The sequence below is a fragment of the Trichechus manatus genome, unplaced genomic scaffold, assembly GCF_000243295.1.
Source record: "Trichechus manatus latirostris isolate Lorelei unplaced genomic scaffold, TriManLat1.0 scaffold00179, whole genome shotgun sequence".
Classification (NCBI taxonomy): domain Eukaryota; kingdom Metazoa; phylum Chordata; class Mammalia; order Sirenia; family Trichechidae; genus Trichechus; species Trichechus manatus.
In genome coordinates, this window is record NW_004444115.1 from 732,162 (window position 1) to 755,020 (window position 22,859).

Here is a 22,859-nt window from a genome sequence, read left to right on the forward strand (position 1 = left end):
GCTTGGCTGAGTTTTTTATCTCTTCATTTGATGTTTTAGGGTTTCAGGATTGCTGTTTTCTCTGTTCGGCTTAGTTTTACAGATCTTTGCTGTGGAGGGACGGTGTGGTGCTTCTGCCTAGAGCGCCAAGTTGCTGGAAGTCTACCAAGAAATTTTGAAGACAGCTCCCTAGCCAACTGACTGGAAGAGATGCATATTAGTGTCCATTCCAAAGAAAGTTGATCCAAGAGAATGGATAAAATATAAAACAATATGATAAATATCACACACAAGTAAAATTTTGTTGAAGATAATTGAAAAGCAGTTGCAGCAGTACAGGGAACTGCTAGTAATTCAAGCCAGATTCAGAAGAGGACATAGAACAAGGGATATCATTCCTGATGTCAGATGGATCTTGGCTGAAAGCAGAGAATACCAGAAAGATGTTTCCCTGTGTTTTATTGACTATGCAAAGGCATTCGACTGTGTCGATCGTAACAAATTACGGATAACATTGTGAAGAATGGGAATTCTGGAACACTTAATTGTGCTAATGAGGAACCTGTACATAGACCAAGAGGCAGTCTTTCAAACAGAACAAGGGGATACTGCGTGGTTTAAAATCAGGAAAGATGTGAGTCAGGGTTATATTCTTTTACCATACTTATTCAATCTGTATGCTGAGCAAATAATCTGAACAGCCAAACTGTATGAAGAAGAATGAGGCATCAGGATTGGAGGAAAACTCATTAACAACTTGTGTTATGCAGATGACACAACCTTGCTTGCTGAAAGCGAAGAGGACTTAAAGCATTTACTGATGAAGATCAAAGACCACAGCCTTCAGTATGGATTACACCTCAACATAAGGAAAACAAAAATGCTCACAACTGGACCAATAAGCAACATCATGATAAGTGGAGAAAATATTGAAGTTGTCGAGAATTTCATTTTACTTGGATCCACAATTAACACCCACGGAAACAGCAGTCAAAAAATCAAGCAATGTATCACATTGGGCAAATCTGCTGCAAAAGCCCTCTTTAAAGTGTTCAAAACAAAGATGTCACTTTGAGGATTAAGGTGCACCTGACCCAAGCCATAGCGATACGTCATTTCATGTACTTTGGACATGTTATCAGGAGGGACCAATCCCTAGATAAGGACATCATGCTTGGAAAAGTAAAGGGTCAGTGAAAGAGAGGAAGATCCTCAACAAGATTGGCTGACACAGTGGCTTCAACAATGGACTCAAGCATAGCAATGATTGTGAGATGGCACAGGACCAGTGTTTCACTCTTTTGTACATAGGGTTGCTGAGTCAAAACTGACTCAACGGCACCTAACAACACAAGACAGTATGTGTGGTATGAGAATTCAGTGCCACTGGTTTTTAAACAGCTGTTGCCCCAAAGAAAAGGCAACTTCCGATATACAAAAGTAAAATAAAAATTTTTTCACATCACTTTGCATAAAGATATACAAGTCTCCCAGAACGAAGACATTCTCGGAAGGAAAGTGGTTGTTTTCCTCCTCCACCGGGATCAGTAACACTTGAACTGTGTCAGTGAGCCCGCTGAGATGAGAAGTTCCAGGCCTACCTTCTGCTAACAAAGTGCACATGGATGGGCTCCCCAGGAGCCAAAGGTCCATGGGTTTTTTTCATGAATTTTTTTAATCCGAGAAGATGTTTGATCTCAAAATGTTGAAGCAGCTAAGACAAGAAAGATTCAAAATTGGGACAACGTGAAATGCTCTGTCTCATGTTCCCTGAGTGCTTTTTCTCAAGGTTGGATGCTCCCAAAGGCCCCTTAGAAGAAAGGATCTTAAGAGTAATCAGAAAGGATCTACTTAAGAGTAATCAGCCACCGAAAACCCTATGGAGCACAGTTCTACTCTGACAAACATGAGGCCACCATGAGTTGGAATTGACTCAACATCAACTGAAACAAAAAAAAAAAAAATCGTGGCGATGGACTCCAGGGAGCCAAAGAAGTGAAAGAGCACACAGTCTATCTCAGAACACTGAATCACTCGTCAACAGAGTACTGGTCATTCAAAAACACGAATTATGCCCTGTGCGAGAGTCTAACCTGTCCACAGAATGGCTCTGAAACTAGTATGGGAAAGATATGCAAGCAAAGTGATCAAATGACTTAACTTTTATTGTTGTTGTTGTTGTTAGGCGCCGTTGAGTCAGTTCCGACTCATAGCGACCCTATGTACCACAGAATGAAACACTGCCCAGTCCTGCACCATGCTCACAATCGTTGTTATGCTTGAGCCCATCATTGCAGCCACTGTGTCAATCCATCTCATTGAGGGTCTCCCTCTTTTTCGTTGACCCTCTCCTTTACCAAGCATGATGTCCTTCTCCAGGGACTGATCCCTCCTGACAACGTGTCCAAAGTATGTAAGACGTAGTCTCGCCATCCTTGCTTCTAAGGAGGATTCTGGTTGTACTTCTTCCAAGACGTGTCTGTCAGTTTGTCATACTGTGGGGGCTTGTATGTTGCTGTGATGCTGGAAGCTATGCCACCAGTATTCAGATACCAGCAGGGTCACCCATGGCGGACAGGTTTCAGCTGAGCTTCCAGACTAAGACAGACTAAGAAGAAGGAACCGGCCGTCTACTTCTGAAAAGAATTAGCCAGTGAAAAACTTATGTATAGCAGTGGAACATTGTCTGACATAGTGCCAGAAGATGAGCCCCCCAGGTTGGAAGGCACTGAAAAGATGACTGGGGAAGAGCTGCCTCCTCAAAGTAGAGTTGACCTTAATGATATGGATGGAGTCAAGTTTTCAGGACCTTCATTTGCTCATGTGGCACAACTAAAAATGAGAAGAAACAGCTGCAAACATCCATTAATAATCAGAAAGTGGAATGTACGAAGTATGAATCCAGGAAAATTGGACATTGTCAGAAATGAAATGGAATGCATAAATATCAATATCCTATACATTAGTGAGCTGAAATGGACTGGTATTAGCCATTTTGGATCGGACAATCATATGGTTTACTATGCCAGAAACTACAACTTGAAGAGGAATGGTGTTGCATTCATTGTCAAAAAGAACATTTCAAGAAGTACAACGCTTTCAGTGATAGGATAATATTCACACACCTACAAAGAAAACCAGTTGATATGACTATTCAAATTTATGCACCAACCACTAAGGCCAAAGATGAAGAAATTGAAGATTTTTACCAGATTCTGCAGTCTGAAATTGACTGAACATGCGATCAGGATGCATTGATAATTACTGGTGATTGGAATGTGAAAGTCAGAAACAAAGAAGAAGGATCGGTAGTTGGAAAATATGCCTTGGTGATAGAAGAGATGCTGGAGATCACATGATAGAATTTTGCAAGATCAATGACTTCTTCATTGCAAATACCTTTTTTTCACCAACATAAACGGCAACTATACACATGGACCTTGCCAGATGCAATACACAGGAACAGATCGACTACCTCTGTGGAAAGAGATGATGGAAAAACTCAATACCATCAGTCAGAACAAGGCCAGGGGCCAACTGCGGAACAGACCTTCAGTTGCTCATATGCAAGTTCAAGTTGAAACTGAAGAAAATTAGAACAAGTCCACAAGAGCCAAAGTACCACCTTGAGTATATCCCACCTGAATTTAGAGACCATTTCAAGAATAGATTTGACGGGTTGAACACTAATGACTGAAGACCAGATGAGTTGTGGAATGACATCAAGGACATCATACATGAAGAAAGTAAAGGGTCATTAAAAAGACAGGAAGGAAAGAAAAGACCAAAATGGATGTCAGAAGAGACTCTAAAACTTGCTTGTGAATGTCGAGCAATTTTTATTAGCCATTTTAAAATTCTAACTCTAGTGCTTCCATCATAGGTGTAGATAAAGAAGTTATCAAAGGAGCAAGAAGAAACGAGGAATATGGTGAATTCCAGGTTTTCTTCTGGTGCAGAATCCACAGCCACCTCACACATGACGTAAAAAACACAGTGGGAGAGCTGCTGGGAGAAGGTGAATCATCCAAACCAACTTCAGCTTTTTAATGTCCTTAATTTAAATATACCTGATTTGTACTTTTGATTCCCCTTCCTATTTCTATAGTTCAAAAGTAGAGACAGCCCTCCCTGTCAGGGTAAAACTGGAAAGTACTTAAACAATGAGTTTTGAAGAACAGCAAAGTATCCATCCAATTGTGGTGCAGTCGATTCTGACTGCAGTGCAGTGAATTATTTAATATGGCCCTTCTAGCCATAGTCTTTGTGACTACTATACAATGATTAGGTGGAGTTATGCAAATTAGGTGCTTGTAGCCAACCGAGGGGGATTGGACAGCTTACTAATAATGCAAATAAGGTGTATGGCACCCTTGTGTGGGTGGGACTATGCAAATAAGGTGCATGGAACGCTAACAGGAGCCCTGGTGGCATAGTGGTTAAGAACTCAGGCTGCTAACAATAAGATTGGCAGTTCGAATCCACCAGTCTCCCTTTGGAAACCCTATGAGGCAGTTCTCTGTCCTATAGGTTCACTTTGAGTCACAATTGACTTGACAGCAACGGGTTTGGGTTTTATGGTCTGTTTGTTTTTTTGCTTTTGGAGGCCTAACAAGGAGATTCGTCAGTTTTGCCATCCTGCTAGGCTTAAAATGAGCCACCCAGAGGAAGAAAGAGGAGACCTCACTACCACCAAGAAAGAAGAACCTCCTAGACCCAGGAGACAGAAAGAGAGAGAGCTGTAAGCAGCAGCAGGGAAATGGCAACATTGGAGGCAACAGAACCAGGAGACCAGTAGGAGACGGCATGGTGGGCTTCCTGGCCCATAGAGCTAGAAAGCTGAGCACCTTCAGGTAGGAAGTTTGCTCTCAGGAGGCTTGCTGGTGGAGAGGGGTGCCTCCAGGCACTTGGCAGAACTAGGCTTGCCAACTCACAGAGCTAGAGAGCTGAGTGCCTTCAGTCTGAGGCTTACTGGCCAAGTGGAGTGCCTCTGGGCACTTATTGGTGGAGCTAAAAATCTTTGTAACACCTGCCTGAGCAGGGCAGAGGCTGGGCCGAGGGGCTGAGGGCCAGAGAGAGGCCTGCCTGTGGGCACGGCTGAGAAGAAACTGTCCTGATCAAAGAACTGCATCCTGAGTCGTTTATGATCCTGAGTTGTATCCTGTTACCTCCCTAATAAACCCCATAATCATGAGTATTGTCTGTGAGTTCTGTGTGGCCATTGCAAAGATTTATTGAACTCAGAAGAGAAGTAGAGAGTGCCATGGGTGGGACGGCTGGTGTCAGAATTGGTAAAAGTTGGGAGGTATGTTTGACCTCTGCCCCATAGGAATCAGCCTCAAGCTGTTGATGCTGATAATGGTTCTCCTCCCTCATGATGTCAGAGGTGGTCAGACGCCACCACCACACCATTTTTACACTGACTCATGGCAACCTCACAAGTATCAAAGTAGAACTGTGCTCCATAGGGTTTTCAGTGGCTTAATTTTCAATAGATCATCACGCCTTTCTTCCAAGGCACCTCTGTATGAACCTTTTGGTTAGCAGCTGAGCTTGTTAAACGTTTGAACCACCCAGGGACTCCAAGTATCCATCAGCCTGCAGCAGTAATCTGACACTCTCCATTAAAGTCACCCTCTGTCCAAATGCTTGTAGCTTCCTGGAGGGGAGGGAGGACCTTGCTCATTAGCCCACTAGGACAGTCAGTGTGGCAGATTAGCTATTGATATATTGGTCTTCTACTTAAAACCCTTCTGCACTGCCCACTTTGTCCAACCACCTAATACAGGATGTCGGTTCTGGAGAACATATATTGTTTCATGTGACCCAGGAAGTCCCTGTTCTTCCCTGACTCCCTCCCCAGACCCACTGATGGATCCTCAGGGTGGGCTGGGGCTCCAGGATGGGGTAAGGCAGAGGCTGGGACTGCAATGAGGAGGTGTGCTGAACTGGTCACCTTGTCAATGGTGAAGAGTCTAATTGAATGGCTTGTCTTTAGGCAGCTGCAGCATCAAGATGGCTCCATCTGAACATCTAATTTGCCTTCGCTGACCCAAGAGAGCTGCTTGCACATTCCCATGTGTCACAGCTCCCCTAACTTTAAGCTCATTGTGCTACACAGTTTTTATTCCTTCCTGAGTGGACACCACATGCTCACTGAAAACATTACACCTACATAGAAGACGCAAAAGCAAAAAACGAAGCCCCCTGTCCCACCTCGACTCTCCAACTTCCACGGAGCAGGGGTGTATCATTCTAAAGGTTTTTCTGTGCAATGAAAATGTCTCGTTTCTGGTTGTGAGGGAACACGTTTAGCATTTCATCATTAAGGTCATTCCTTTCCTTCCCTATAGCCTATGTGCATGTTGGCTGTAGGGCGGGGGGAGACAGCATTTATTTGGTTAAGGAAGGCCTTTCTGGTTTTGGTGTGCTAAGAGATTTCATGAAGGAGTGTTGAATTTTATTAGTTGTCTTTTGTGATGGTCATATAATTTTCTAATTATATTAACAAATTTGTGGTAGACCATCTTTGCATACCTAAATACACCTGATTTGTTGAGGATGCATTTATTTTATACATTGCTGGATGCAATTTGCCAATTTTTCATTTTCGATTTTTTTCTTATTTCCTAATAAATGAAATTGGTCTGCAGTTTTCCTTTCTCATATTATCCTTTCAGGTTTGAATATCAAGGTTATGCAAGTCTCATACAATAAGATGGGAAAGTTTTCCTTTTTCTATTCTCTGGAAGAATTTGTATATGATCATGATTGCCTGTTCATTGAATGTTTGGTATAATTGTCTAGTTCTGCAACATTTTGGGGGTAGATCTTTTTACCACTGATTCAATTTAGTCAAAATCTTAGGTCTCTTTTCTTTCTTTTGAGTCAATTTGGGCAATTTTATATTTTTCTAGTAAATTGTACACTTTACCTAAGTTTACAAATTTCTTGGCAAAAAGCTGTTCATGGTATTTTCATGATTTTAAAAAAAATTTCTACTATACTTGTAGTTATGTCTCCTTTCTCATTCCTAGCACTGTTTATTTGAGGCTTCTCCTTTTTTTCCTTGGCAATTACAAATAATGATGCTGCTTCTCTATATTGGCACAAGTAGAAATGAGGACTCTCTATGCAAAAACTTCATTGGTTATAGCTGTATGTTAATAGCTGCCAACAAACAAACATCACCAATGTCTTAGTCTTATAGTGCTGCTATAACAGAATTACCACAAGTGGATGGCTTTAACAAAGAGAAATTTATTCTCTTACAGTCCAGTAGGCTACAAGTCCAAATTCAGGCTTAGCTCCAGGGGAACGCTTTCTCTGTCGGCTCTGGAGGAAGGTCTGTGTCATCAATCTTCCCTTGGTCTGGGAGCTTCTCTGCGCAAGAACCTCAGGTCGAAAAGAGGATGCGCTCTGCTCCTGGCGCTGCTTTCTTGGTGGTATGACGCTCCCATGTGTCTCTGCTCACTTCTCTCTTTTATATCTCAAAAGAGATTGGCTTAAGACACTATCAAATCTTGTATACCTCATCAGTATGACTGCCGCTAATCCATCTTATTAGATCATAGTGATTGAATTTACAACACATAAGAAAATCACATCAGATTACAGAATGGTACACAATTATACAATACTGGGAATCATGGCCCAGTCAAGTTGATGGATATCTTTGGGGGACACGATTCAATCCTTGACACTCCACCCTTTGGCCCCCAAAAATTCGTGTCCTTGCAACATAGAAAACATATTCATCTCATCATGTCACAAGAAAAGTCTTAACTCCAAGTTTAAAATCCAAAAATTCCTCTCCATCTGTGAAATCTATAACACAAGTTATCTGCTTCCAAATGTACAATGACAGAACAGGCACAAGCTAGACATTTCCATTACAAATGGGAGAAACTGGAGGAAACGAAGGGACAACAGGCCCCAAGCAAGTCAGCAGAATGCACTGCATTAGCCCTCAAGGCTTTCAAAATAATCCTTTGTTCTCTGAGACAATTTACACAATGGCCGTGCCCTCCAGACTGTAGGTATTGGCCACGGCCTCTGGATTCTGAGTGCAGGCCCCTCGGCTCTGGGCTTCAGCTCTGCCTTCCAGGTCTACTTGGACGGCAGCTCTGCTCCCTTGGCTTTAGACACACCATTCTCCTAGTCCATCAGAGTGACAACTCCACCCTTAGAAATACCACAGGTCATGGGGTCCACGCTTTTGAGACTGAGGCAGTTCAGCTTCTTGTGTTCCTTGTCTCTTCAGCTTCGGCTTCCTGTAACCCCCTCGGCCCTCGGGCCTCACGCCTGCATCTGCCCTGCTGGGGCAAGTGTTCCAAGCTCCGTAGCTCCACCAATAAGTGCCCAGAGGCATCTCACTCCACCAGGAAGCCTCCGGCACACAAGTACTCAGCTCTTTTGTTCCGTGGGTTGGCTCCAGTGCCGTCTCGTGCTGGTCTCCTCATTCTGCTGCTGCTGGTTCTCTGCCACTGCCCCTTCTCTGCTGCTGCAGGTTCTCTGCTGCTGACGCATCTCTATCAATTCACAGTTTCAAAACTGCTTCCACATTTTAGGTACCTGTTAGAGCAGCACCCCACTCCTGGTACCTAATTCTGTCTTAGTCTTCTAGTGCTGTTATAACAGAATTACCACAAGTTGATGGCTTTAACAAAGAGAAGTTTATTCTCTCACAGTCCAGTAGCCTACAAGTCCAAATTCAGGGCTTAGCTCCAGGGGAACACTTTTTCCATTGGCTCTGGAGGAAGGTCTGTGTCATCAATCTTCCTTTGGTCTGGGAGCTTCTCTGCACAGAAACCTCAGGTCCAAAAGACATGCTCTGCTCCCAGCACTGCTTTCTTGGTGGTATGAGGTTCCCTTGTGTTTCTGCTCACTTCTCTCTTTTATATCTCAAAAGAGATTGGCTTAATACACTATCCAATCTTGTATACTTCATCAGTATAACTGCCGCTAATCCATCTTATTAGATCATAGTGACTGAATTTACAGCACATAAGAAAATCACATCAGATTACAGAATGGTACATAATTATACAATACTGGGAATCATGACTGAGCCAAGTTGACAGATATTTTGGGGGGGCACAATTCAATCCATGACAACCAACAACATCAAACATAAAAACATCACCACCAACAACAAACATCCAGTTTCTAACCCTCTCCCAACTCTACCACCTACAGGCACAGTGAGCAGTGTACCCTCAGCTGGCCCCTCTTGGGTGTCTTCCCCCGCCCCCTGGTTCTTCAGGCTGCCAGAGCCCAGGAAACCTCACACAGCTGACTGGAAATGGCATCTGCTGTAAATGGTGTATGCAGCAGCATTACATGGAACACGTGAAAACACAACCAGTGGCAGAAACTTAGAGTAGGTGCACCAGTAACAGCAGTGTCCACTTCTTAGGCACAAGGCTCCACGCATGCACCATATTCATTCTTCACACACAGTGGGATAGGCACTACTGGCTTATCAGTGGACAAGAAAACAGGCTCAGAGCAGCTAACCATGCTCCCGCCCACCCACAATGAGAGGCCTCTCTTATTGGACATGGCTGGACCTGGGCCCATGTCTGAAGGGCCCCTCATTCCCAGCAGCCTTGCAGGACCACTGCACTGGTAGCCACGCCCAGCCGGCCATGCCAGCTCTCAGCCTCCCACATCTGACATAGTGGTGATGGCCACTTGACACTGCTGGCCCCATCTCCTCAGTCCTGCTGGGTCACCTGTGCTTTTCCCCCACCAGAGCCAGCTCTGGGCAAAGGTGGTGCTCTCCCATGCCGCCTTCTCTTCCTGCCCTCCCTGGGCAACATCCCGTCCCCTTCTCCAGGCTTTTGATGCCTCCCCCAGTGCCTGACTATCCAGAATCTCTCTCCACTTCCCTCTCAGACCTGGTCCATGACACTCTCTCATGCCACCTTCCATAAAGTTCCCAGCCCCTCAGTGTTCTGCTCTAAGCTCCCTGACAGCCTGGAGAAAAGCATCTCTGTGGCATGTAGGAAACAGGAAGGAACATCGATCAAGTCCTGCACCTGCCACCTGTGACTACGGCAGGTGGCCCCCACCTTTCCAAACCTCAACTTCCTCATCAATGAAATGGGGAGACTGGATTACTAGATAGTCCCTATATTCTTCCAACTCTCAGAGTCCATGGCAGCACCTCCCAAACCTTGGACTGAAGTTTTCCCTTGCTAAAATAGGTTAATGCTGGTCTTGCCGAATTTTCAGGAAGAATAATGGGTAGAATTTTCTCTACTACAAGATTTCCTTTCATAAAATTTCCTTAAATGTTGTTCAGTTTCTGCTACAGCTTAAACTCAGATAAGAGTATAAGCACAAAATTATATGTTTTAATATTTAGATATTACCATGTAAGGCACTCTTTTCATGAAAACAGGACTTCCTGATGTTTCCCAACCCAGACAAGCTTGGGAACCACTGCTCTGTATAAATGACTGCAGCAAGTAAGCCGGAATGAGCTAAGGAGACATTCAGAGTGGGAAGTATGACCCTCCTCGGTGACCTGCATCTAACAAGAGGATGTCCCAGAGGCCAGCAACTTCAACCGTGATCCCAAAAAGTGGAATCACAGCTACTGCCACTAGAGAGTGGCGGGAGATGCCCCCAAGCCCCACCACGTATGCTTTCTTACAATTCCAGTGTTTCTCAGAATGTGGTCCATGGACCAGCAGCGTCAGAATCACCCAGGGACCATACCCCAGACTCACCAAAGTCTTAGCTCTGTGGCTGGAGGCAGGGAATCTGCATTTTAAGGCACATCCCTGGAGGGGAAAGGGGGGATTCACTGTTTAGGGGATACCGAGCTTCTGTTAAGGGTGATGGAAAAACGGGAAACAGATTAAGATGATGGTTGAACATGATAAACATAATTAATGTCACTGAATTGTACATGTCAAGAATGTTGAAATGGCAAATGTTTGTTACATATGCATTTAGCACTATAAAAAACAAACAAACAAAAGAGAAGAAGCTCCCCTGTGATTTTCAGGCACCATTCATTGGACCCCTCCCCACACTCACCTTTCTCCCCACACTCACCTCTCTCCAGAACTACCTGTGCGAGGAAGAGAGTTGAGCTCTTGGGCCCTTGTGCTTTCCCCACATCACACACATACACACACACACACACACACCTCTTAGTTCCTCAGTCCTCCAACATCTCTAGCTTCTGTCCACACAATTCCAAGGAGGAGGACAAAGGGCAGGCGGCCATGGGACTAACAATGGCTACTGCCAGTGGGTGGTGTTTTAAAATATAAAAGGGATTTAATACAAAGCTCTTGCTTTTAGCTTTTCAAAACCATGTTTTCTTTTTTAACCTAAAAGTCTTGATGCAGTGGAGCCCAGTAAAAAAGGTCCAATGCCACAGGCCAAAGTCTGCTCCCATGTTTCCTACTAGGATCATGAGGTGGATCTCTAGTTCTGCAATCCTCCACGCGATACAGCTGAGAACCCTATAGCCAAATGCCATGGAACCAAAATTGTCAGCTCGGTCCATGATTCCTTTCCACAACGAGAGCTCTGACCAGAATTTCTTGGCCCTGGAGAAGCCCTCATCTTCATAGGCTGTGGCATAGTGACAAAGGGCCAGCTGGGTCTGAGGAAACCATTTATAACAGGAGGGAATAAAGAACGACATTGCACAGAGCAGAGCTGGAACGAGAGCCCTCCCGGAAACCCTCCCCCCAGGAAGCCATGCAGACCCAAAGCAAAGCGCACCCCACCCCCAAGTTCACACCCACCCTGAATGTCAATGGAGCCACTGAGAAGGACTTGCTGCTTCTGTGACTCCCAGGGGGAATGGGGCTGTGAGCTGTTTTGTCTTTGCCAGAGCGGTGAGATCACACAATTCACCTCCTTGCTCCTAAAGCTCCATTTTCATTGTAAAACATATACAGAAGAAAAGGAAATCTATTAATTTTGCTTAGGTTCGAGGAGTTCCTAAATATAGAAACAGATTGCCATTCAACCACCTCTGTGCAGCCCAACTCCCCACCCCGGTGTCAACCACACTCACCCCCTTGGGAATCAGATACCCACCAACAACCAGGTCTTCCTGGGTGGCCTGGCCATTCCCTGGCAGCACTGAAAACAGCCTGGAAAGATGCCAATGGGGACAGGAATGGCAGTGGTGACTTTTAAAATGGTTTATCAAACATTTTAAAATCTGTATATATTGTCATTCCCATTTAAAATTCTAAAAAGTAACACATAGTACAGTTTTAACTGAAAATTTTTGCAAGAACCTTTGTGGCTCCTAATACAGCTTTGTCCAGGAGTGTTCAGAGGAATGTGAAAAAAGGTTCCATGGTCAAAAAAAGTGTGTGAAACACAAGACAGAGCCTTAGCACGCTGCTATGCACGGTGAGTTTCCCAAGCAGGGGTGTATGACTCAGAACCATGGGCCCCTCTATCAAGGAACAGTTCAGTGGACTAGAGTATCATGAAATGCATTTTGAGAAATGCTACTTCAGCTTTTGGATTGCCTCAGAGGGATGATCCTAAGAAAACGCTGAATAAAAGTTTAATTGACCAGTGTCAGTAAACCACACAGCCAGTTTCTGTTTCAGCGATTTTGCAGCCTGCTGTGGACTGAGGGTATAACACAAATTAAAGTGTCATGATCAAATCAGGTCGGAAGAATTCTTTCCATGTGTACAATGTAAAATAACTTTACTCTGTCATGTCGTTTCCTCCCCTGAGGACTGTTGTGTTTAGGATCACTGGATCCAGAGGAAAGGAATTTCGTGGATCACCTAATCCCACCTCCCACCCAAGCCTCCCCCCCTCCACCAAAGTATCCTTATCTTTCACGCTCCAGCTTTTCCAGCTGTCAGGCCAGTACTACCTTGCCTGTGAGTGATGAGCCTTACTATGAGGTGCTTCCAGTCCAGATTAGGACACTCACATGCAAACCATTGTGTTTTGTAAACAGGCCAAGCAGCCCAAAGTATTTTCCTAACAAATTGATCTTGCTCCGTTTTATCTTCAAAGGAACAGAAGCAAGGAGGATTAATCCTCTGAAAGTGAACAGGACTAGAAGCATTTACTGGTGAAGATCAAAGACCACAGTCTTCAGTATGGATTACATCTCAACATAAAGAAAACAAAAATCCTCACAACTGGGCCAATAAGCAACATGATAAATGGAGAAAAGATTGAAGTTGTCAAGGATTTCATTTTACTTGGATCCACAATCAACATCTGTGGAAGCAGCAGTCAGGAAATCAAAAGATGCATGACATGGGCAAATCTACAGCAAAAGACCTCTTTCAAGTGTTGAAAAGCAAAGATGTCACCTTGAAGACTAAGGTGCGCCTGACTCAAGCCATGGTATTTTCAATCAGTCACTGAGGCATGCGAAATCTGGACAATGAATAAGGAAGACCAAAGAAGAACTGACGCCTTTTAAGTGTGGTGTTGGTGAAGAATATTGAATATACCATGGACTACCAAAAGAACGAACAAATCTGTCTTGGCAGAAGTACAACCAGAATGCTCCTTAGAAGGAAGGATGGTGAGGCTATGTCTTACATACTTTGGACATGTTATCAGGAGGGACTAGTCCCTGGAGAAGGACATCATGCTTGGTAAAGTACAGAGTCAGCGAAAAAGAGGAAGACCCTCAATGAGATGGACTGACACAGTGGCTGCAACCATGGGCTTAAGCATAACAATGATTGTGAGCATGGAGCAGGACCGGGCAGTGTTTTGTTCTGTGGTGCATAGGGTTGCTATAAGTGGGAACCGACTTGACAGCACCTAAAAACAACAACAACAGGGGTGGGAGGGAGGGGAAAAAGGGGAGTCTCTGCTTAGGGGGCATTGAGTTTCTGTTAACAGTGATGGAATAATTTGGGAAAAGTCAGTTGTGATGGCTGCACAACATGATGAATGTAACCAATGTCACTGAATTGAACATGTAAACAATGTTGAATTGGCAAATGTTTTGTTATATATTTCTTACTACAATAAAACAATTTTTTTAAAAACCCATTGGTATTTCAAACCACAAGACAGAATAGCCTTTCTGTCATTCTAATGAGAGGAAATAAAGACAGTTACGAATATCTTCTTCCTAAATACACACATCAGTGAGCTTCCTTCCTTTTAACTACCATGTGAACATTTTACCCACTGAGGGTAGCTGGAGGATTTGTTTAGGACCCAGTTCTTAAGTCAAAAGTGCAGTCACTACGATAAAGAATCAGAGACTTAAGGACACTTTGTTTTGGTGTGAATTTTGGTGAGCTGTCACCTCAGGATTTCCATCAGGAGCGCTCTGACCAGTGTCACTTTAGGGACATCTGCTGCGGTTGGAACACGCCTTTCCCCCAAATTTTTAGCCATCTCCCAGTACATAGTCTGCTGCACTTCTGCGTGCCTTGCCAGGGGATACACAGCCCAAGATAACGTGAAGGACGTCTCATGAAACAAACTGGCAGACACAGACACACAGGTGAGAAACCAAGGCGTTAAGACTGCAGGCGATTTCACACGTGGTCACTTTGTGAATAAGTGTAGGTGCAAAATTCTACCCATACAATTTTATCATTTTATGTCCTACCAGAATAAAACATTCTTTAACTTAGTTCATGCAAAAAAGAAATATTTTTGGAAAATAATGTCACCTATGTGATTCAAGTGCCCTTGTAATGAAGAGCCACAGAAAGATCACTCAGGAACTCTTCTTTAATCACTTATGTGCAATAAAGGAGCCCTGGTGGCCCAATGGTTAAGTGCTCAGCTGTTAACCAAAAGGTCGGCAGATAGCACCCACCAGCCACTCCGAGGGAGAAAGATGTGGCAGTCTGCTTCTGTAAAGATTACAGCCTTGGAAACCTTATGGGGCAGTTCTACCCTGTCCTATAGGGTTGCTATGAGTCAGAATCGACTCCACGGCAGCGGGTATGTTTTAAGAGCAATATGCTCCTCTTCAGGGAAGCCTGAGAGGTTGTAGGAAAGGCTGACCAAGCCTGGAGGTTATGACTGGTAGCTTCATGTGACCTTCTTTGCAGAGGTCACTTGGTTTTCCAAAAAAGGACCTGAGGCTGCTCATCAACCTTAGAACCATTTGATCTTCTGGAATCCCACAGTGGGCTAGGCCTGCACTGGCTGCTCAGTCTAGAGCAGGTCTAGGGAGATGGGGGGTGGGGGAGGGTGGCAAACGATTATTAACCCTTTCACAGATAAGCTGGGGGGGCTTTGGAATTCTTTGGTGATGCCACGTTTTTTCACTAATAGAATGGATGTTGAATCATTGTAGGTAGTTTTTTATTATTTGAAAAAATGGGATGCCAATTGCAAGTGGCACATATCAGTCCCACGTTCCATGAAGCACACCACACACACGGGACATACCAGTCCCATGGTGCATCCCACTTCCTGGTTACACCTGAGCCATAAACTATCCTACTCAACTTTCCAAAAACACACACGAAATACTAAATAAACATTGTACTTGCTGCACGTAATTGTTATCAGTTTGATTTAGACGGGGCCATATCAGTACCACGTTCCATGAAGCACACCACACACTTGGGACATACTGGTCCCAGGGCCCAGAAAGTGCATCACAAACGGTTTCTACTCTTTTACTTGAATGTTTCAGAACGTCGGTAACTGTACTTTCCCAATAAGACAAAAGACACAAAAGTTCTACACAATCACTCCTGCAGGAAGCATCCCCTCATACACATGGCTCTCAACACTCAAATGTGGCACAGACCAATTTCCTTGGTTTTTAGGCAGTTGCACCAGTACCCACCACGAGGCCAGAACGTACTAAAGTGGCTCAAGTGTCTGCCAGTAAACCTCCAGGGACAGAAAACGTAACACAGGCTATATATCCCACTTTCCATGAAAGGGTTAAACTAGCAGCTGTCAATGCGACTGTAACTCATGAAAACCCACGTGTGTCAGAGTAGAAATGTACTCATAGAGTTGTCAGCGGTTCACTTTCAGAAGATCACCAGGCCTTTTCTTCAAGGCACCTCTGGGTGGACTCAAACCTACAACCTTTCAGTTAGTAGCCAAGCTCATTAACAATTTGCACCACCCAGGGACTTGAAAGGAATATTAATTAGCCATTATTCCCATGCATATATCAAGTAAAGTCAGCATATATTAATTGAATTGCTCACTTGTGCAAACCAGTATCATTTTTATACGCTTTCAGTCTGAAGAATTAATTTCCATTTGTTGAGAACAACTCTATTTTATTCTCCTAGGTCCCAAGATTTTCATTTCCCTGTAAGAGGTATATATATATTTTTAGAGGGCAAGCTCTCTTGTATAAACAATACGGAAATAATTTAGTTGCTTTCTATTAAAAGAACAGAAAAAAAAGTTCTATTAAAATCACATTTTTATAGAAAAAATGTGGTATATTCATACAACGGGATACTGCTCAATAATAAAAAAAGAATAAACTACTGCTATATGCACCAACATGGACAAATCTCAAAATCATTTTGCTAAGTGAAAGAAGCCAGACACAGGAAATACATACTGCATGATTCCATTTATAGATGTTTCTGGACAAGTGCAAACTGGTGCACAGTGACAAAAAACACATCAGTGAGGTGGGTTTCATAGGGAAAGGTTGACTAAAAAGGGGCAAGGGGAGCTTTTCAGGGTGAAAATGTTCAGTATTTTGATTGTGGTCACGTTTTCATAAATAATTACACTTGTCAAAACTTACTGAATTGTAAAGGTTAAATGGATGCAGTTTATTGTGCATAAATCATACTACAATAAATTTAGTTTTTATAAAAATGAGTTTGAAGTTGTAAGAAGTTGTCTCCCTTCGCTAGCTTCTGTCTTAGGATGCTGAAACAGAACAGGTTCGTTCCTCACTCAATCTCATTGTGATGTTCTTAGTTACCACCAGGGGGAGCAGGAGATAAAAGAACATCGATTTAGAGACAGGTCATTCATTCCTTCAGGATTCAAGCGGTGACTTAGTTCGAGCAAACCCACATCATCCATCACATTCATGTAGCTAATCATAATTTTCATTGATTGTATTGTTTATGTATTTTTTTGTTTTACAGTTGTTAACAAGACCCGTAAGAACAAAGAGCTTATACAAAGTTTTTTGCTTTTGCATGTTTAAGTCACACTATGATACAAGTAATCTAAACCAACCCTAGAGTCTGTGCCCTATTCAAGTCACTCATGTAGAGGAAAAGCTCTGAAGGAACAGCTCAGTTGCTTAGCTTCCCCACCTGTGAACGACAATAACGCCTACCTTACAGGTTGCTGTGGGAACAGAGAGGTGTTTGTGGAAGTGCTTGGAAACAGTGAAATGCCATGCAAATCTTAACTATTCCCTTTCAACCGGAACATCAGCAACATCCCACTGCAGCTCAGAGCTTCCCTAGTGTCCTGCCAGAAGCTCACTCAGCCAGCTTTTCCTTTACCAACCACTGAGAGGGCAGCCTGCTTTTTCTCCTGTTACAGTCTCCTTTAGGTTAATTTGGAGATTCCTCTGTACATGCACCCATGTGGATATCATCTTACATAAATGTATCCTCTTATGCGTGGTTTTGGAAGGAACCAGGCTCCCCATCCCCCTCTTACCACCTTCATGCAGCCAAATAACCCATGCTACCCACGCTGTGTGTCCCTCAACTTCTCTCCACGGTCGTGGAATCCCCCAGAAATGTGCACATACACACAGAGGGGGCCACTGCTTGCTCTCCTAGTGGGAACACAGCATGCACATTCCCCTGTACCTTCTTTTCTCACTTAACGGTAGTGTGTGGCGTTTCCTCCAAATGCTCTGTTTCGTTCTGATGTTGAACCACACTTAAATTCTGGGAATTAAACTCTTTGACCATAGTATATTACTCATCTGCTACGCGGACGGATTCTAATCACTAGTATTTTATTTAGAATTTACATACACACACACATATATTCATAAGTCAAGCTGTTTATTAAACTTTTCTTTCTTTATACCCTCTTTAACAGGTTTAGGTTAGGTTGGCTTTTTACAACTAATTGGGGAATTCTCCAATGGCCTGGAATATTTTAAATGACAAATAATAAGGTTTTTATTTTAATGTCTGTGCCCTCTTAATTTCTAATATTATGAAACAATGGACAAAATGTTTGCAAATCAGGAATGATTTTTAAACTTTTTAGCTTATTGTGGCTGTGTGTGTGTGACAATGAAATTATGGGCACACTTTTTTCCAAAATTCATTGTGTGCCTTAGCTTCACATTTTATACATATTTTTCTAAAGGCACACCTTGTGCAGTGAAGCAAACATTTAGCTAGTACAAGTACTGTGCTCCTAGAGCCTATAACTGCAGCTTCTGCCTTACAAGTAAGCAAATCGCATCTGATTATCAGAAAAGGCCACTCAGGTTTAACTGGGCTTTGTTTATGGAGCAAACAAGATAAGGACACTCTGTGTGCACGCTGGCCAGCAGCATCTCAGTCATGTTGGCAGAGATTTCCTCTGGCGTCAGCTCCTGACTAAGAAAGAGGTCAGTGAATGATCCCTCTTTCACTCTCTGTCCTCAGTCCACTTGGCACTGTATGTCCCTCAATTTGTTGTCAACATGAATCTGGCCTGTTGGAAAACAGCATTTCTTTTGAAATAAGTTTTGGTTGAAAATAATCCCAAATCCTTCTTAAACCCGTTAACTCATTGCCGTTGAGTTGATTCCGACTCATAGTGGCCCTATATAGGACAGGGTGCCCATAGGGTTTCCAAGGAGTGGCTGATGGATTTGAACTGCCAACTTTTTGGTTAACAGCCAAGCTCTCAACCCCTGTGTCACCAGGGCTCCTCCCAATAACTTAACTAAATCAATAAGAGGCGGCAGAGGCTAACAGAACCCCAGATTTATTTATTGTCAACTTTGGAACTTCATTTCAAATAGTACTTACTTGTGTAAATGAATGAAAAGTTAAAAACAAGCTAAACACTTCTTCTTTTATGAAAATAATTTACAAGAGATTTGCAAATGTTTGTTTTACTAATCAAATAGGAGACAAACCATTTATATTCTAAATAGTAACAAGAATACGAATTCTTTTTTTTCCCACTATGCTTCCAGAAGAGAGAATGACTGAAGGAGGGTAAAAGGCCAAGCATTAATAACTGTGATGTTACTATTAAAATGTACTAGTATATATGTCAAAACGTATATAGTCAAGTGAATACTGACCTTCAAAAGACACTATGGAATGCTTCTTTCAATGTTAGCATGGTTTCAAAAACATTGTTCTAAACATTTTGGAAATCCTTTTTTTCTTTTTGGAAATGTTTCTATACTAAAATTTTTAGCCACGTAAGAAAACCAGTCTCCTTATTTGTAGTCTCATTGTGGATTTTTGAGTAAAAATAGTTTTTCCCAACTTGTTTTCACCAAATAGGAAACAAAGGAATTTGTCTTTCCCAAAAGTAACAACTGAGAATGTTCAAGTGAATGTACCAATGGGCCTGAAATTTTAATTGCATTTTAAGCAATGATGAAGTTATCAAACTAAAGACATCATCTCCCATAACAACATTTACTTGGACGCAATAGCACATTTGTTAAAATAAAAATAATTTGAAAACGAAAAATCAGTCACATTACTTTGTAATCACAATGCACATGTTTTTTGCTTATATGAAAAATCAATCTAAAAGTTCATGAATCCAAATAACAACCTGTAAATATATCTGGTCATCTTCTGCGTAATACTTCACTGTCTGCAGAAGAGTTAGATAAAGGACAAGCAGTAAAGTCAGGTCAATTCTGATTATAAAAAAGGTGCTCCTCAGTTCTTCTCTTACTGAATCTTAAGAGTCTATCCCAGGACCCGCAGAATTCTCACCAGGATTTTAGAATGAACAGGCGGAGCAGTCTGGGGATCCCACCTGTGTACATGGAAGTATCGAACATGCTAAACACGAGCTCCAGGGCCTCAGTGTATTTCACGGTTGGTGGGGGACGTTGTTTTCCAGGGACCCCAAATGACTTGTACAGGATTGTGGCCACTCCTAGATGGGAAATAGTTTAAAACTCTCTTTTTCTAGATTATTTACAGTATCAACATGTAATATATGGCCATAACAGTGACTTTCAAAAGCCTCCTAGGTGCCTTTTGACACTGCAAGTGGTGAGGTATTGTTACAGATTGAATTGTGTCCCCCAGAAATATGTGTTAACCTGGTTGGGCCATGATTCCCAGTATCGTGTGATTGTCCTCCATTTTGTGATTGTAATTTTACATTAAAGAGGATTAAGGTGGAATTATAACACCCTTACTAAGGTTACATCCCTGATCCAATGTAAAGGGAGTTTCCCTGGAGTGTGGCCTGCACCACCTTTTATCTTACAAGAGATAAAAGGAAAGGGAAGCAAGCAGAGAGGGGGCACCTCATAACACCAAGAAAGTAGTGTCGGGAGCAGAGCGCTTCCTTTGGACCCAGGATTCCTGCATGGAAAAGCTCCTAGTCCCAGGGAAGACTGAAGACAAGGACCTTCCTCCAGAGCCAACAGAGAGAGAAAGCCTTCCCCTGGAGCTGAAGCCCTGTATTTGGACTTTTAACCTACTAGACCATGAGAAAATAAATTTCTCTCTGTTAAAGCCATCCACTTGCGGTATTTCTGTTATAGCAACACTAGATGACCAAGATAGAATTTGATACTGAGATAGTGGGGTGCTGCTCTAACAGATACCTAAAATGTGGAAGCAGTTTTGAAACTGTGAATGAATAGAGGACTCAGAAGGAAGTGAGGAGAATTGTTAACACCAGAGAAGGCGCAGATGGTGAGAAACAACAGCAGCAAACCAGCAGCAGCAGAGGACTAGCAGCAGTCGACCAGTAGCAGCAGAACCAGGAGACCAGTGCCAGACACCACTGGAGCCAACCCACAGAGCAAGAGAGCTGAGTGTCTGTGCTCAGGAGGCTTCCTTGTGGGGTTAGGTGCCTCCAGGCACTTATCAGTGGAGCTACGGAGCTTTGGAACACTTGCCCCACCAAGGCAGATGCGCTTGTGAAGCCCAAGGGCAGAGAGGCCAAGGAACACAGGCAGCTGAGCTGCCTCAGTCTCAAAAGGTATGGCCACGACCTCTGGGGTTTCAAAGGATGGAGCCATGGCCTTTGGTATTTCTAGGAGTGGAGTCACCACTCAGATGGACTAGGAGAATGGTGCGCCTAAAGCTGAGGGAGCAGAGTTGCCATCCCAGTGGGCCTGAAAGGCGGAGCTAAAGCCCAGGACTCAGGGGCCTCTACTCAGAATTTAGAGAGTGTGGCCAATATCTAGAGTCTGGAAGGCAGGGCCATTGTGTGCATGGTCTCAGAGAACAGAGTATTATTTTCAAAGCCTTGAGGGCTAATTTAATGTGTTCTACTGACTTGCTTGGTGCCTGTTATGCCTTCTTTCCCACCAATTTCTCCTGTTTCTAATGGAAATGTCTAGCTTGTGCCTGTTCTGCTATTGTACTTTGGAAGCGCATAGCTTGTATTCTAGATTTCACAGACGAAGAGGAATTTTTGGACTTTGGACTTGGAGTTGGTTTAAGACTTCTGCTATGATACGATGGGGTGAGTATGTTTTACCTCTGGCAAGGACATGAATGTTTGGGGCCAAAGTGTAGAATGCCATGCATTGAATTTTGTCCCCCCAAAATATGTGTCACTTTGATTGGGCCATGATTCCCAGTACTCTGTGGTTGTCCTCCATTTCGTGATTGTAATTTTATGTTAAAGAAGATTAGGGTGGACTACTACTAAATGTATTTCACAGCATAGAAAATGATGGAATACTCCCAAACTCATTCTATGAAGCCAGCATAACCCTGATACCAAAACCAGGTGAAGATGCTACAAAAAAAGAAAATAACAGACCAATATCCCTCCTGAACATTGACTCAAAAATCCTCAACAAAATTCTAGCCAATAGAATTCAGCAACATATCAAAACAATAATTCACCATGATCAAGTAGGATTTATACCAGGTATGCAGGGATGGTTCATCATTAGAAAAACAATCAATGTAATCCATCACATAAAAGACAAGAACCACATGATCTTATCAATCTATGCAGAAAAGGCATTTGACAAAGTCCAACACCAACTCATGATAAAAACTCTCAACAAAATAGGAATAGAAGGCAAATTCCTCAGTATAATTAAGGGCATTTACACAAAGCCAACAGCCAACAGCCAACATCATCCTAAATGGAGAAACTTTGAAAGCATTCCCCTTGAGAATGAGAACCAGACAAGGATGTCCTTTATCACCACTCTTATTCAACATTGTGCTGGAGGTCCTAGACAGAGCAATTAGGCTAGAAAAAGAAATAAAGGGCATCCAGATTGGTAGGGAAGAAGTCAAAGTATCTCTATTTGAAGATGATATGATCTTATAAACAGAAACCCTCAAAGAATCCACAAGAGAACTAATAGAAGATTTCAGCAAAGTTTCAGGATACAAGATAAACATACAAAAATCAGTTGGATTCCTTTACACCAACAAAGAGAACCTCAAAGAGGAAATCACCAAATCAATACCATTTACAATAGCCCCCAAGAAGATCAAATACTTAGGAATAAATCTAACTAGAGATGTAAAAGACCTATACAATGAAAACTACAAGACACTACTGCAAGATACCAAAAGAGACCCGCATAAGTGGAAAAATATACTTTGCTTATGGATAGGTAGACTTAACATAGTGAAAATGTCAATTCTACCCAAAGTGATCTACAGATACAATACAATCCCGATCCAGATTCCACCAGCATTTTATCATGAGATGGAGAAACAAATCACCAACTTCATATGGAAAGGGAAGAGGCTTCTAATAAATAAAGCATTACTAAAGAAGAA

The 22,859-nt window shown here is 42.8% G+C and overlaps 1 protein-coding gene across 1 annotated transcript; it reads right to left on the reverse strand.

Moving 5' to 3' along the window:
* Window positions 1–1,576: 1,576 nt before the first annotated feature.
* LOC101354619 (cytochrome P450 27C1) lies at window positions 1,577–21,631 on the reverse strand. Its single transcript, XM_012558634.1, is given in 7 exon segments — window positions 1,577–1,693; window positions 11,408–11,608; window positions 12,029–12,107; window positions 14,270–14,449; window positions 18,432–18,597; window positions 19,813–20,019; window positions 21,586–21,631. Coding segments are annotated over 7 exon segments (996 nt in total).
* Between the last annotated feature and the right edge of the window lie 1,228 nt (window positions 21,632–22,859).